Source organism: Sapajus apella, unplaced genomic scaffold, assembly GCF_009761245.1.
Source record: "Sapajus apella isolate SASKATOON/1434 unplaced genomic scaffold, GSC_monkey_1.0 scaffold12, whole genome shotgun sequence".
Taxonomy (NCBI): domain Eukaryota; kingdom Metazoa; phylum Chordata; class Mammalia; order Primates; family Cebidae; genus Sapajus; species Sapajus apella.
In genome coordinates this window covers 1,194,184-1,210,749 of record NW_022436952.1, presented here as the reverse complement: position 1 = coordinate 1,210,749, position 16,566 = coordinate 1,194,184, and the positions used below count along the sequence as shown (strand labels likewise).

Genomic DNA, 16,566 nt, shown 5'->3' with positions numbered 1-16,566 from the left:
GAGATGGAGTCTCGCTCTGCCATTCAGGCTGGAGTACAGTGGTGTGATCTCAGCTCACCATAACCTCCGCCTCCCGGGTTCAAGCCATTCTCCTGCCTCAGCCTCTCATGTAGCTGGGATTACTGGCACGTGCCACCACACCCAGCTAATTTTTCTTTTAAGATGGAGTCTCGCCCTGTCACCAGGCTGGAGTGCAGTGGCATGATCTTGGCTCACTGCAACTTCCACCTCCCAGGTTCAAGCCATTCTCCTGCCTCAGCCTCCTGAGTAGCTGGAACTATAGGCACGTGCCACCTTGCCCAGCTAATTTTTGTTTTAGTAGAAACAGAGTTTCACCATGTTGTTGGCCAGGATGGTCTCCATCTCTTGACTTCGTGATCTACCCGCCTTGGCCTCGTAAAGTGCTGGGATTACAGGTATGAGCCAGCATGCCTGGCCTAATTTTTGTATTTTTAGTACAGATGGCGTTTCATCATGTTGGCCAGGCTGGTCTCGAACTCCTGACCTCAGGTGATCCATACACCTCAGCCTCCCAAAATTCTGGGATTACAGATGTGAGCCACCATGCCCAGGCTAGTGTTTCTTAATCTAGCCAATCAGCCTGCCTAGGAGGGAGGAGGGGGAAGGACAGGGTAAATGGGAACAGAGGACTCAGTTGAAACCCAGAAACCCTTCAGCTGACAAAGGTCCTCCCCTTGTGACTCTGGCCCTCCTAGGAGGGACAGTCATGGGAAGAGCTTCAGATTGGGAGACAGAAGTCCCAGAGCCTGGGTTGAGCTCCACTACTTATTCCCTGGGGAGCTTCTGGTGAGGCCCAGCACCTCTCTGAACCTGTTTTTGCACCTAGAAAAGGGGGCTGATCAGCCGGGGACAGTGGCTCATGCCTGTAATCCCAGCACTTTGGGAGGCCGAGGTGGGCAGATCACGAGGTCAGCAGATCGAGACCATCCTGGCCAACATGGTGAAACCCCAGCTACTCAGAAGGCTGAGGCAGGCAGGGGAATCGCTTGAACCCAGGTTCAAGGGGATGCTGTGAACCGAGATCGTCCCACTGCACTACAGCCTGGGTGACAGAGCAAGACTCTGCCTCAGGAAAAAAAAAAAAAAAAAAAAAAAAAAAAAGGAAAAAAAAGGGGGCTGATCTGATCACCACATCTACCTCATTGCATTGCTGAGCTGATGCCAATCTTTGTTTACAACTACCACACCAAGGCTTAAGTGCTTGTAAGCTGGGCCTGAGGGAATCAGGAAAGGCTTCTTGGAGGGGTATTTTGCGCTGGGACTGGAAGGCTGGAGGAATACAGAAGACAGGAAGCAAGAGGTGGTTATGTCTTGTTCTCACACCTATCCTGGGGCCTGAAGGCCTTTAGTGACTCCTCCAAAGATTAGGGTCCCTTGGTCTCCATTTTTCTGAATTCCTCTCATTACTTTTTCTGCAGTCTCTGGGTGAGGACCTCATGTTGCCATAGTGACCCTCTCCCTGCTTCAGATGCACTCAGACTCATCTCGAAGGCTGGGAAGGTGCGGGGGAGGGGTCATGTCCCTGAGATTTCCAGTGGGTTAGGAAATCCTGGCACAGCTCTCTCCCCCAATCCACATTCTCTTCCCCAGGAAAGGGTTTAGCGTTTTGTTCTGTTTCTTCTACACAAGGCAGCTCCTCTCCAGCTTTCTTCCTTCCAGCTGGGTTCCCGGATCTCCAGCCATCTCTGGTCAATCCCTTACTTGCTCTCCTCAAGGCTGCGTGTGAAGGTCAGAGAGAGGGGAGGCCCCAGGTCTGGAATAGCTACTCTCCAGCAGCCAAGAGACAAGAGAGCCATGTACACTAGTGCCCCTCCCCACAAGAAAATGCCTTTGTTGTTGACTTCTAAATAACAGATGTCTGTCTGCATATTAATGAGATTGGATGAATAATTGGTGAGTTTTTCATTCAGTGTCAGAATGAACCCAGAGGCCTTATGTTCATGCACACAGACACCCACTCACCCCTGACTCTCCCCTTCCCCCACAGCACAATGAAACAGACACAGATGCTGGCAGGCTTGACCCACAAAGGGGAGGGGCAGATGGGGAACCACCGGGAGGGGGTGTTAGCAGGAGGGAGACCCCCATGGTTGGTCTGGGTTTGTCAGGTTTCTCTCTTGATCACTGCTTTCCCATCTCCCCAGAGGTGAAAGCTTGTATTTGTGAGATTTCGACACCTGTAGAAGGGGCCCAGAAGAGGAGGGGGTTCTGGGGGGAGGCAGCCACTGCCTAGAGGAGAGCAACAAAACAGTGGCCTCCTTCAGCAACGTTGTGCCTCACTTGAGTCTGGAATCAATAAGCCCCTTACCTTGTGTTAGACCAGGGTGTGAAGTGGAGGAACAGAGGTTTCGGAGTCAGGTAATTACAATTTGCTAGCTGGGTGCCCTTGCACAAGTTAGTTAACCTCTCTGAGCCTCACCCTTTTTGTCTCTAAGAACACCTACCTTGCAAGATTGAAAGGATGAAATGTGTCATGTGTCTTAGTACCTGGTTTATAATAGGCCCCAACGCATATTTTTCTCTCCCCACCTATCCCCAAAACAAACCAAGACACTTGCTAAATTGCTGCCTCTCCTGCCAGACCCATCTTTGTTAGGGCAGGGGTTAATTACAAGTCTAGTAATTATACTAGCTGCCTGGAAACCAAGAGGAAAAGATAGAGGGAAACAGAAACAGAGAAAAAGAAATAGACACAGGAGACAGAATGTTGGAAATGAAGGCCCCGGGACAGGAGAGAGACCACACACATGGGAATCGGGGCATGGAGAAGGTATTATGGGGAACAAAGTGAGCCTTCCAAAGACAGTTTAGAATCCAGGCCCGGTGCAGCCTCATACCTGTAATCTCAGCTACTCTGGAGGCTGAGGTGGGAGAATCACTTGAACTCAGGAGTTTGAGACCAGCCTGGGCAACATAGGGAAACACTGTTTATAGACAAAAATAAAAGAGACAATGGTGCGGTGGCTCAAGCCTGTAATCCCAGCACTTTGGGAGGCCGAGGTGGGGGGATCACGAGGTCAAGAGATCGAGACCATCCTGGTCAACATGGTGAAACCCCGTCTCTACTAAAACTACAAAAAATCAGCTGGGCATGGTGGTGCGTGCCTGTAATCCCAGCTACTCAGGAGGCTGAGGCAGGAGAATTGCCTGAACCCAGGAGGCGGAGGTTGCGGTGAGCTGAGATCGCGCCATTGCACTCCAGCCTGGGTAACAAGAGCAACATTTTTTCACAAAAATAAAAAAAAAAAAAAAAAAAGGCCCAGTGCTGTGGCTCACACCTGTAATACTAGCACTTTGGGAGGCCAAGGCTGGAAGATCACTTGAGCCCACAAGTTTGAGACCAACATGGGCAACACAGTGAGACCTTGTCTCTACAAAAAATTAACCGGGTGTGGTGGCCCACAGAAGGCTGAGGTGGGAGGGTCACTTGAGCCTGGGAGGGAGAGGTTGCAGTGAGCTGAGATTGTGCCACTGTACTACTCCAACCTGGGTGACAGAGCCAGTCCTTGTCTCAAAAGAAAAAGGATCCGCAGGTTAGTCTAAAACGCTTAGTTTTACCATGTTCTCCCTGTTGCCCACAGCAAGTCTCACCCCCTCTCAGCACCTCAGTCTCTTCTGTGAAGTGAAAGGGTTATTTTCTCTCTAAGGTCCCTTCTCATTGTGTGAGAACAAGAGTCCCAGTGGCCTGGGAGCACAGGGGAGGGGAGGCGGCTGCCCACCCTTCGACACTATTACCCATCGGTCACTTGTGCTCTGTCTTCTCTCTGCCTTGGTAAATGGATCTGCTGCGCCAGCAAACAACTGTCCATTGTGTCCTAATGAGGGACGAGCAGGGAAAACCAATCACTTATGATGCAAATGAGCCGACGGCTGCAGCCTCCTCACATTCACTGAGTGCTTCTCTTCTGCCCAGAGCCCGGCGTGGCGCCGCCCCAGTTGGGCCTTTCTTCCTAGCCCCAGTTCCCATCTGGTCCTGGAGGAGGAATGGGGAGGCTCAGACTGCCAGACTGGCCTCCCTATTGTTCACTGCCACTCCCTGTAAGGAGTTCCAATCCTCATGGCCCAGCTCCTCTCCCCACCCTCAAAGGTGGCTTTTTTTTTTTTAATGGATTGAAATTCACGTTAACACACAATTAACCATTTTTTTTTTTTTTTTTTTTGAGACGGAGTTTCGCTCTTGTTACCCAGGCTGGAGTGCAATGGCGCGATCTCGGCTCACCGCAACCTCCGCCTCCTGGGTTCAGGCAATTCTCCTGCCTCAGCCTCCTGAGTAGCTGGGATTACAGGCACGTGCCACCATGCCCAGCTAATTTTTTGTATTTTTAGTAGAGACAGGGTTTCACCATGTTGACCAGGATGGTCTCGATCTCTTGACCTTGTGATCCACCCGCCTCGGCCTCCCAAAGTGCTGGGATTACAGGCTTGAGCCACCGCGCCCGGCTACAATTAACCATTTTAAAGTGTACAATTCAGGGGCATTTAGTGCATTCACAATGTTGTGCAACGACCACCTCTCTGAACTCAGGTTTTATGCCCCCTGCTCATTCTATGCCCCACAGCCATCAGTGGGACTGGGAAGCTGCTGAGGCCTCAGCAGAGTTGAAGACTAACGGAGGCTGGTGTATAGGCTGAGAACAGCCCAGAGCTGGCCTGAGGTGAAGAGGTGATCCCCATGCTTTAGGATGGTGCTAGAAGGCTTGGGCTTTGGTGGGAAGGGGACATCACTGCCCTAGCCAGCACAGACCTATGGCCATGTCATAGAACATTCTATTTTTTTTTTTTTTTTTGACAGAGTTTTGCTCTCATTGCCAGGGCTGGAGCAGTGGTGCAATCTCAGCTCACTGCAACCTCTGCCTCCCAGATGCAAGTGATTCTCCTGTCTCAGGCTCCTGAGTAGCTGGGGTCACAGGTGCACACCACCACGTCCAACTAATTTTGTTTTTAGTAGAGAAAGAATTTCACCATGTTGACCAGGCTGGTCTTGAACTCCTGACCTTACATGATCTGCCCACCTCAGCCTCCCAAAGTGCTGGGATTACGGGCATAAGCCACCATGCCCGGCCTCAGAACATTCTTGAATTTCCATGGGGATTTTCTTTTTCATCTTAATTTCTCAGGCATTAGAAACCAGAAGTGGCTTCTGTACAGATCTTGGTTTCCATAGCTTTCAGAGCTTCTGTGGGCTTAGAGATGATCCCATTAGCAGCTTTCTCACTTTAACAGCTGCAGAAGGCCCTGAGACAGCTCTACAGCCCTTTACCTCCAGGAAAGACCTCCCTCCGCCAAGCTCCAGGAACAGGGTTTACCAAGGGAAGACTTTCTACCTAATTTGTACTAGCTTATTCCAGAGTCGTATAGCGTTAACAGCTGGGAAGAACCTCCTAAATTGAGTTTCTCCTGCTAATATACGCTACCATTTGGTTTGAGATGACTTTTTTTTTTTTTTGAGACGGAGTTTCGCTCTTGTTACCCAGGCTGGAGTGCAATGGCGCGATCTCGGCTCACCGCAACCTCCGCCTCCTGGGTTCAGGCAATTCTCCTGTCTCAGCCTCCTGAGAAGCTGGGATTACAGGCACACGCCACCATGCCCAGCTGAATTTTTGTATTTTTAGTAGAGACGGGGTTTCACCATGTTGACCAGGGTGGTCTCGATCTCTTGACCTCGTGATCCACCCGCCTCGGCCTCCCAAAGTGCTGGGGTTACAGGCGTGAGCCACCGCGCCCGGCCTGGTTTGAGATGACTTTCAAGAGAAGATGGCGACATCTGCTTATCTGTGTCTGTGTTACCTTGGATTCACCCTCTCTTCTCTCATCTAGGACATGCGATTTTGCACGCGCACACACACACCCTCTGGAATTAACCAGTGCCAACTGCTGCAGCACTGCAGAGAAAAAAAACTCTATAGTCACACACTTTCTTATCTTCCCCAGTGCTTATCTCCATTCAGCTAGAGTCCAGGTAGTTGACTCTTTCCTAGACATATCCCAGAAAACATAATGAAGGCATTTCCATCTGTGGCCTAATGAATAGGGGCTCCTGGGCTACTTATTTCCAGGTCTGCCACCAGCTCACTGAGTGACCTTTGACAAGACCCTGGACCTATTTTAGCACCTATAAAGTGGGGTTAGCAATCTTTATCCTAGTGAAGTGGGAGAGATAATGGCTGGGCTAGTGCTTTGTACTTGCAAAGAAATCATCATGAACACCATAATTATTTCCCTAGTGATGGCAGCAGCAGTCTCTCTGTCTGCCTTGAATGGCCAGCGTGGAGAAAAGCTCGCTGATGGATAGGGGAAAATGTTATTCTGTGTGGGTGGATGTTGGTCGGATTAATTACAAAGCAGTAGTCTTCATGATAGGCAAAAGAGAATCAAAGAAGCCGGGTGTGGTGGCTTATTCCTGTAATCCTAGCACTTTGGGAGGCTGAGGTGGGTGAATCACCTGAGGTCAGGAGTTCGAGAAGAGCCTGGCCAACATGGTGAAACCCTGTCTCTACTAAATATACAAAAATTGGCCAGGCATGATAGCAGGCGCCTGTAATCTCAGCTACTCGGGAGGCTGAGGCAGGAAAATTGCTTGAACCCAGGAGGTGGAGATTGCAGTGAGCCAAGATTGCGCCATTGCACTACAGCTTGTGCAACAAGAGCAAAACCCTGTCTCAAAAAAAAAAAAAAAAAGAAAAGAAAAAAAAAAACCCAAAGAGACAATCCTTAGGCATGGGTTTAGGAGTCATTCTTGGACACTTAGATCCCTTATATTGTTTTTGGAATAAATCTGGATCATAGAAAAATGGGTGAAAGGCATTGAAGAGAATTAGCATTCCAGAACATGGCTAGTTTTCCAAAGTTCTTAAGAGTGGAACCAGTAGTTGGATAAGCCCTTCAATGCACTGAGTCCATTCATTCATCCTTTACTTCATTTATTTAGGAAAAACTCATTGGGTGCCTAACAAAGTATCTGCTAGTTACAGAGCTGGGTTATACCAAAGATAAAATAATTACAGGTTTTTTTTTTTTTTGAGATGGAGTTTCACTCTTGTTACCCAGGCTGTAGTGCAATGGCGCGATCTCGGCTCACCACACCCTCCGCCTCCTGGGTTCAGGCAATTCTCCTGCCTCAGCCTCCTGAGTAGCTGGGATTACAGGCATGTGCCACCATGCCCAGCTAATTTTTTGTATTTTTTTTTTTTTTTTTAGTAGAGACGGGGTTTCACCATGTTGACCAGGATGGTCTCGATCTCTTGACCTCGTGATCCACCCGCCTCAGCCTCCCAAAGTGCTAGGATTACAGGCTTGAGCCACCGCGCCCGGCAATTACAGGTATTGATCGACTTACGACCTATGCAACTTACGACCATTCGACTTTACGACCACAATTGCTAGCCACGACTGCTCCGCGTCTCGCAACACAAACGTTGCCCAGCTGGGTGTATGACAGTGCGGACCAGCTTCCGGCAGCACTACCATCTCCGTGTGCATATAGCCTACTCAACTTATAACCAAATCGTGTTAACGACTGGTCTGTCAGAACCAATCGTGGTCGTAAGTCGAGCACTAGCTGTATGGTCGTAAGGGATTATAAGGACCTTCTAGTCAAATAAAGAGGATAAAATATGCACACAAATAACTTCAACTGAATAAGTGTCACAAATAAAGCAAAACTTCTGGAGTATTCTACATGGGGAGAGATTCTGGCCTAGAAAACTTGGGGAAGGTTCTGTAGGGGTGAGGGCGCAGGATTAAGGCCTGTGGAGATGGCAGATCAGGACTTACCCAGCAGAACATAAGACTATGAGCAAAATTTATGGATTCCTATATTTGATGGCCAGGGTGCCTGAAAAGAACAGCAGATAAGGAATTGGAGAGGTTGGGTTTGGGCTTGGGATGGAAGGTCTGGGGAGACTGGGTGGGGACAAAGCGTCAGAAATATTTATCCTTTCAGGACTCTCGTCTTACCTCTTTCGATCAGTGCTCCTTCCTCCAATTCTAGCTGGAGGCTCTTACCTGGGCCTGTGGAATCTTCAGGTTTCCTTTTCATCTGGCTAAATCTTACCCAAGACCCAAGGCCCACTTGAGATGCCTCCGCCAGAAGTCTCCTGCAACAGGCAGGGCCTGGCCCCACCACACAGTCCCCAAAAAAACTTTTGTACCAGAATTCTGCAAATTTTCTTTGGCTTTTTGTTTTTTGAGATGGAGTCCCACTCTGTCACCCAAACTGGAGTACAGTGGCATAGTCTCGGATCACTGCAACCTCCGCCTCCTGGGTTTAAGCGATTCTCCTGCCTCAGCCTCCCGAGTAGCTGGGACTACAGGCATGTGCCACCATGCCCAGCTAATTTTTGTATTTTTAGTAGAGATGTGGTTTCACCAGCTGGCCAGGCTGGTCTTGAGCTCCTCACCTCAGGTGACCCACCCACCTTGGCTTCCCAAAGTAGTGGGATTACAGGCGTGAGCCGCTGTGCCCGGCCTTCTCTGGCTTTCTTTTCTTGCCTCTACCATTGAATGGTAACCAATCTGAAGGCCAGAAATGGAGTTTTTCACCCTCTTTCCCACAGCTACACACATAAACACACACATAGACACATGCATGCCCATACACAACCCAACAGAACTGGGCACAAAATGTCCCCTCAATCATTAACCTTGTTACTCACCACCTCCCAGGACTGGTTCTCAGCACAATGCACTGGAAAGAGCACAGGGTTTTAGCCTCACACAAATCTTTGTTTGAATCTGAGCTCTGCCCCTTCCTTTTGTTGTGTGACCTTGCGTAAGTGGCTTGACCTCTCAAAACTTCATTTTCCTCATTTGTATGTGGTGAATAATGCCTGGCACTTAGTAGGAGTGTGGCAAATGATAGTCATTAATGGTGATTGTTGTTGCTGCTGAGAGCCAGCAAGATCAGATGGTCGAAAGGACCCAGGGCTGGGTTTTCATTTTCCTTCCCTTTTAGTTGTCTTCTCCTCCTACCTGCCTGCTCTGTTTTGTCCTCTCTGTGTCTTTCCTGTCACCAGTCTCTGGGTCTGCCTGCTTCTCTCCCTCCAGGCTGGCTTTCTCTTCTCTCCTCAGAGAGCTTGGCTGTTGCTGACTCTCACAGGGTATGGGCTGTCTGTGCCTTGTGCACCATCAGTCAATAAAGATAAATTACAAAATCGGCTCTCTGCGCCTCCTGTTCGCCGGAAAGCCGCATCTAGTCTCCCATCGCCAGCCACATCCCTGAGACACCATGGGGAAGGTGAAGGTCGGAGTTAACGGATTTGGTCGTATTGGGCGCCTGGTCACCAGGGCTGCTTTTAACTCTGGTAAAGTGGATATTGTTGCCATCAATGATCCCTTCATTGACCACAACTACATGGTCTACATGTTCCACTATGATTCCACCCATGGCAAATTCCATGGCACTGTCAAGGCTGAGAACGGGAAGCTTGTTATCAATGGAAATCCCATCACCATCTTCCAGGAGCGAGATCCCTCCAAAATCAAGTGGGGCGATGCTGGTGCTGAGTACGTGGTGGAGTCCACTGGCGTCTTCACCACCATGGAGAAGGCTGGGGCTGACTTGCAAGGGGGAGCCAAAAGGGTCATCATATCTGCCCCTTCTGCTGATGCCCCCATGTTCGTGATGGGCGTGAACCATGAGAAGTATGACAACAGCCTCAAGATCGTCAGCAATGCCTCCTGCACCACCAAGTGCTTAGCGCCCCTGGCCAAGGTCATCCATGACAACTTTGGTATCGTGGAAGGACTCATGACCACTGTCCACGCCATCACTGCCACCCAGAAGACCGTGGATGGACCCTCCGGGAAACTGTGGCGTGATGGCCGTGGGGCTCTCCAGAACATCATCCCTGCCTCTACTGGAGCTGCCAAGGCCGTGGGCAAGGTCATCCCTGAGCTGAACGGGAAGCTCACTGGCATGGCCTTCCGTGTCCCCACTGCCAACGTGTCAGTGGTGGACCTGACCTGCCGTCTGGATAAACCTGCCAAATATGATGACATCAAGAAGGTGGTGAAGCAGGCGTCGGAGGGCCCCCTCAAGGGCATCCTGGGATACACTGAGCACCAGGTGGTGTCCTCTGACTTCAACAGCGACACCCATTCTTCCACCTTTGATGCTGGGGCTGGCATTGCCCTCAACGACCACTTTGTCAAGCTCATTTCCTGGTATGACAATGAATTTGGCTACAGCAACAGGGTGGTGGACCTCATGTCCCACATGGCCTCCAAGGAGTAAGACCCCTGGACCACCAGCCCCAGCGAGAGCACGAGAGGAAGAGAGGCCCTCACTGCTGGGGAGTCCCTGCCACAGAGTCCCCCACCACACTGAATTGCCCCTCCTCACAGTTTCCATGCAGACCCCTTGAAGAGGGAGGGGCCTAGGGAGCCCCACCTTGTCGTGTACCATCAATAAAGCCCCCTGTGCTCAGCCAAAAAAAAAAAAATTACAAAATCATTTGTTTTATTTGTTCTTGTTACCTTGAGGGCTGTCTGAAATTGCCTTTCTCTTGAAAGCCACATTTGCATATCTCTATGCTGGAGTCAAAGGCTGCAGCTGTGGTTTCAATACAATTTAAATATTAATAAAACCTCCTAAACCTTTAGCTGTTTTTTAAAAAAGCAATCTGGCCCTTCTGCTCCCAGATTGCTAATATAATTTAATCTTTGTCTTTTGCATTGTTCAGCAATTATCTGTGGGGGACATGTTCCAAGACCACAAATGGATGCCTGAAACCTCAGATAGTACCAAACCCTATATCTAACTATGTTTTACCCCATACATACATACCCATGATAAAATTTAATTCATAAATTAGACACGGTAAGAGATTAACAACAATAATAGCCAAATAGAACAAGTCGAACAATACTCAAAATGGTGTACAATTTAAAACGTATGACTGGTTTCTGGAATTTTCCTTTTAATATATTTGGACCATGGTGACCACAGGCAACTGAAATCGAAACCACGGATAAGTGGGGGGACTACAGCCTTTGCTTAAAGGGCCTTTTTGAAGTTAACTGAAGCCAGCTGTTGCAACCTTGTAGATAAGAACCACTTACCAGTCTGCAAACCTTATTTATCCTGAACAAGCCCTAACAAAATAGACCACAGGTAACATTTTCTACCAATTAGCAGCCCCTTACACTAAGCCATTGGTTCGCAAACTTGAGCCTGTTGCAGAATCACAGGTTGCTGGCCCTATCTAAGTTTGGGATTCAGTGGGTCTGGGAATTTGCATAAATAACAAATTCCTAGGTGATGCTGTTGCCCCCTCACACTCTCACCAGGGGATCATGATTTGAGAACCACTGAACTGTAATGTTAAGCTGTCATATCAGTCTGAGTCCTTGAAACCAGGTCTCCAGAGTTCATATTCCCCAGCCACCAGAGTTGGGGGGAAGTCGCTCCAGATCTTGATCTCTTCCAGTCCCTTAAATAACTGCTTACATTTTACTGATCCTCCAGACATTCAGGATCAGCTCCTGCTACACCTCCCCAATCCCTGCTCAACATAGGAGCTGTTTCTAGTTTTCCTTCATTTTCTATTTGGCCAGATTTGTTTAATTTTCTCCTTGTTAGAGGCAGAGTTACAGGCTGTTCAAGGGAATTAGGCCTCACTGAAGTATGGTGGAAGGGGCTGCCGGCTCAGCCATTTTCCAGTAGTCTTTGATAAGTGAGCCCCCTCATTCCCTGGGAAGCAGGCCCCATTCTCTAGGGCTTATTTGGGTAGATTGCAGCTCCCCCTCATCCTGCCATTCTCTGTGTGCTGTCTGCCTCTGGGGCTGACCTTATCTGCTCCTCACAGCCTTCAGAGAACACATTCTGGGCAGCTTGGCTCCTTCCGCTCTGACCACCCCACACGGATTCCTTTCTTTTTCTCCTGCATGTTTTTGAGGCGATACTTTGTTGATGATTCTGGTTGCATTTTTTAGGAGGGAGATAATCTGCCAGAGCTCTTCTCTAGGCCCCCTCCCTGTGCCTGCCTGATAATCCTTTCTCCTCCTTCCTTTCCAGCTTCTTTGTAGAAGTTTGTTTTGTAAAATAAGATAAAGGCAGTACAGGAACTAGTTCCCAAGTGCTGCTGTGCACAGAGAGGACTAGAGATTGTGGGGTAGGAAAGTGGGAGGACATCCTACAGTCAGAGGTCAAAGGAATGTGGATTAACTCCATCATCAGATAGGACTCTTAACCTGGGCCAGGTATCATGTGGCCAGGGACTGAACTTGACTTCTGGGAAAGGTTATGTAGAGCTTAAAACAGATGTTGTATGTATTTGTTGGAAAACCTTAGACAATTATAGAAAATTTAATGTGTTTTAGTCATCTTTGCTTTCACTCACTATTCTTGAAAAGGCAGGCTGTACTAGATAGATACTGCTTTTGCTGTTAACCCATCAGTGATGGGGGCAGCAGGCTGAGGCCTGGCTCACCCCCAAGGCCCAGTAGCACTTCTGCTTGCTTCCTGCCTGCCTTTACTGCTAACACTGAGACCCATCAACTTACTGGCAGGTAGACAGGGAGCTGGCATGGGCCCTAGGGAAGTCAAGCTGTAGGTGAGGATGAACTGGAAGGCTCTGACAACTAAGATACACAGTGATAAGCTGGGAGGCCTGAGAGAAATGGAAATAGTAGCCATGATCCACTCCTGCAAGACCCTTTGTCTGACATAGGGCTGCTTTTACTGTCTCCTACCATGACCCCAAAAAGGAAGTGAGTTCCCCTCACAATCTACTTCTCTCCCAAAATTCCCTTAAGGCTTGAACCTTCCATCCTGAGGTCAGTGACAGAGGCAGATGGAAAACTGATGATGGGAATAGAAAGGTGGCTTTGGATCTCCATGTAGTCATTTATTAGGTGGCAATTCTGAGTAAAATCTTAAAAGGAACTTGAGATTCAACTCCAATTCTTCAAATGAGGTAACAAATACCCACTTCATAGAGCTATGATGAAGACTGTTATAAAATGTAATAATGGCAGTTAGCTCCATTTTCTCTATCTTCCTTCACTGTCCCCACCAAATACAGCAGTACTGAATTGTGTGATGACTTCATTCTCTGCTCAAAAAGGATTCCAATCCCTGAGCAGTGTGAGGACTAGGAAATAATGGTACAGAGTATCATCTGTAGATTAAGTATGCCAAATGGCCTGGCACAGTGACTCACGCCTGTAATCCCAGCACTTTGGGAGGCCAAGGCAGGTGGATCACAAGGTCAGGAGTTCAAGACCAGCCTGGCCAAGATGGTGAAACCCCATCTCTACTAAAAATGCAAAAATTAGCTGGGTGTGGTGGCGGGCACCTGTAATCCCAGCTACTTGGGAGGCTGAGGCAGAGAACTGCTTGAACCTGGGAGGCGGAGGTTGCAGTGAGCCGAGATCGCACCACTGTACTCCAGCCTGGGCGACAGAGTGAGACTCCATCTTGAGAAAAAAGGAATAAAAAAAGTATGTTAAATAGAAGTGGTAGGCAGATTTCTAAAGACATCCTCCCTTGATTGCTATCTTCTGGTTATTCAATCCAACACTAGTCTAGGTACTGCTCTGAAGGGATTTTGCAGCTATAATTAAGGCTAGGGACCTTAAGATATGGAGATCACTTTGGATTATCTGGTGGGTGCAATCTAATCACTTGAGCCTTTAGAAACAGAAATGTCTCTGGCAGGAGTTAGAAAGATACAGCAGTCAGAAAGATTCAGTGTGAGGAAAAACTTGACCCCACATTGCTGGTTTTGAAGATGGAGGCAGATGGGCCAGAAACCTAGGAATGTTAGGAGCCTCAAGAAGCTGAGAATGACACTTGGCCAACAGTGGTGGGAAACAGCAATCTTAGTCCTAAATTGCAAGGAAGAATTCAGCCAACAACATGAATGTTTATCCCTAGAGCCTCTAGAAGGGAGCACCACCCTGCCAACACATTTATTCTGGCCTTATGAAACCTGAAACAAAGAAGCAGGTGAGCCACCTCAGACTTCTGACCTTGTGACAATTTGTTTTGGCAGCAATAAGAAATACAAAAGGTATTTAAGCTGCCTCAATAAACCCTAGGAGGTAGATACTATCATTACCCTCATTTTACATAGGAAGAGACTGAAGCACAGTGAACAGGCTCTGGGAAGGTCTGCTGGCCTGTCTCAAGAATAGTCATTCATGGCAGAAGTGTTTTCTACCAAGTTTATTTGCAGTGTTAACAGCACAACATTTACAAAACGTATTTTGTACAATCAAGTCTTCACTGCCCTTGCACACCGGGGGGCTAGGGAAGACACAGTCCTTCCAACAGCTATAAGCAGTACTAGATAATGAGTCTCTGAAAAACACTTTTTCCTCGCAAGCAAAATTATTTATGAAGCTGTATGGTTCAGCAATAGAGAGCAAAGGGAAAAAAATACCTCAAAGAAAGCAACAGCTCCTTTTCCTGGTGGGATCTGTCATTTTACAGACATGAAATATTCATGCCAGAAATCTTATATATATATTTTTTCTTTTTCCTGTATGAGGTACACACTACAGAGATCTTATATTTTAAGAGGAATGGGTTACATACCAGAGCTACAACAACAAACATTTTATTTATTACTAATGAGGAATTAGAAGACTGTCTTTGGAAACTGGTTCTTGAAAATCTCCGGCTGTTTTAGAACACATTCTTTAGAAATCTAGCAAATATACCTCAGACTTTTAGAAATCTCTTCTATTTAACCCTCAAGTTTCATTTATTTTTATTTTCTTTTTCTTTTTTTTTTTTTTTTAAGTCACAGACTTACTCTGTTGCCCAGGCTGGAGTGCAGTGGCATCATCTTGGCTCATTGCAACCTCTACCTCCTGGGCTCAAGTGATTCTCCTGTCTCAGCCTCTCAAGTAGCTGGGATTACAGGCATCCACAACCACACCTGGCTAATCTTTGTATTTTTAATAGAGATGGGGTTTCACCATCTCTGTTGCCCAGGCTGGTTTCAAACTCCTGACCTCCAGTGATCTGCCTGCCTCGGCCTCCCAAAGTGCTGGGATTACAGGCATGAGCCACCATGCCCGGCCCTCAAGTTTCATTTTCATATCTAATACCTGCCTCAGAACTTCCTCCCCAGTGCTCCACTCCAACATTTGAGAACTGCCCAAGGACAATTCTGATTTTAAGTCACATATTTGATCCCAAATACTCTCCTGCCATTGAAGGGTCTGACTCCCTGCCTTTGTGAACACAGGGTTTTTTTAAGAGAAGCAAACTTAGGGAAACCAGCTATTCTCTCAAGCCACTCTGTGCCTCCAGCCCTAAGCCAACAGCCCTAATAGAGATAATACGGTTGATAAATAATGAATCAGCATCTTGCTCAATTGGTGGTGTTTAAATGGTTTTAAAATTTTCTCAGGTAAAAAATTACCATAATTTTGTACTCATGGCAGATTTCAAAGGGAGACTTGAGGCAGAAAATCTTTAAGGGAACCTTGCACAGCCAGAAGCCTTTTTCAGGCTGATGTACATAAAATATTTAGTAGCCAGGACAGTGGAAGGACTGAAGAGTGAGAAGCGCTCCCAGGGCCTGGAAAGGCCACTTTGTAAGCTCATTCTTGGGGCCCTGTGGCTCTGTACCTGTGGCTGCAATCAGTAGTGGCTGTGGGGGATCTGGGGTATCAGGTAGGTGTCCAGCTCCTGGCACTGGTAGAGTGCTACACTGTCCAACACCCACTCTCGAGTCACCACAGGCGCCTCACACATCTGCCCAATTGCTGGGGACAGAGAACACAAGCAAAGATTAGTGTCAATTCACATTCTCCCGGACCAGGCTCTAATCAATCTACTCCAGGGTCCTGGTTGTATGAGTTCTTAGGATTCATGAGGTAGAAATCAATCTTTTTTTTTTTTGAGATAGAGTCTCGCTCTTGTCACTCAGTCTGGAGTGCAATGGTGCAATTTTGGCTCACTGCAACCTCCACCTCCTGGGTTCAAGCGATGTTCCTGCCTCAGCTTCCCAAGTAGTGGGGATTACAGGCACCAGCCACCATGCCCGGCTAATTTTTTTTTTTTTTTTTTGGTACTTTTTAGTAGAGATGGGGTTAGCCAGGCTGGTCTCAAACTCCTGACCTCAGGTGATCCACCCTGAGGCTGAGGCAGGAGAATCCACTGAACCCAGAAGGCAGAGGTTGCAGTGATCTGCAGTGAGCCAGATTACTCCAGCCTGGGTAACAGAGTGAGACTCTGAAGCCCAAGGAGTGACTGCTGGTGAAAGCCCACAGCCTTTGGCAACTGTATTAACATGAACTTCAATCTGTTAAAGGAAAGCCACCAGGAAAATAGCAATGTAATTTAATGATGTGGAAAAATATATGTAATATCTTAAGAAAAAAAGCAAAACAGTGTAATTATCACATTTTATAAAATACACATGTATATATATATATAGGCACATATACCTGGTAGAATTTTAATTTTATGGTGATCATCTTTAAGTGGTGGAATTACTGGGATTATTTTATAATTTTTGTGCAAATTTATACTTTCTTTTTTCTTTTCTTTTTTTCTTTCTTTTTTTTTTTTTTTTTTTTTTTTTT

General features: G+C 47.5%; 1 protein-coding gene and 1 pseudogene across 10 annotated transcripts in view; one reads left to right on the top strand and one right to left on the bottom strand.

Annotated features, from left to right (window-relative positions):
- Positions 1-9,177: 9,177 nt before the first annotated feature.
- On the top strand, positions 9,178-10,463 carry LOC116552730 (annotated as a pseudogene). The gene has a single exon (XR_004269507.1). The product of XR_004269507.1 is annotated as a glyceraldehyde-3-phosphate dehydrogenase pseudogene (transcript).
- Positions 10,464-14,176: 3,713 nt separating this feature from the next.
- BRCA1 (BRCA1 DNA repair associated) overlaps positions 14,177-16,566 on the bottom strand; it is a 73,521-nt gene continuing 71,131 nt past the window's right edge. For 8 of the 9 annotated variants that reach the window (XM_032279510.1, XM_032279513.1, XM_032279512.1 and 5 more), the window contains one exon: positions 14,792-15,744. In XM_032279510.1, coding sequence (XP_032135401.1) covers positions 15,620-15,744 — 125 coding nt within the window. In that variant the 3' untranslated portion in view covers positions 14,792-15,619. Of the gene's footprint in view, positions 15,745-16,566 lie in introns of all 9 variants that reach the window. The other variant, XM_032279508.1, reaches the window with a different exon arrangement.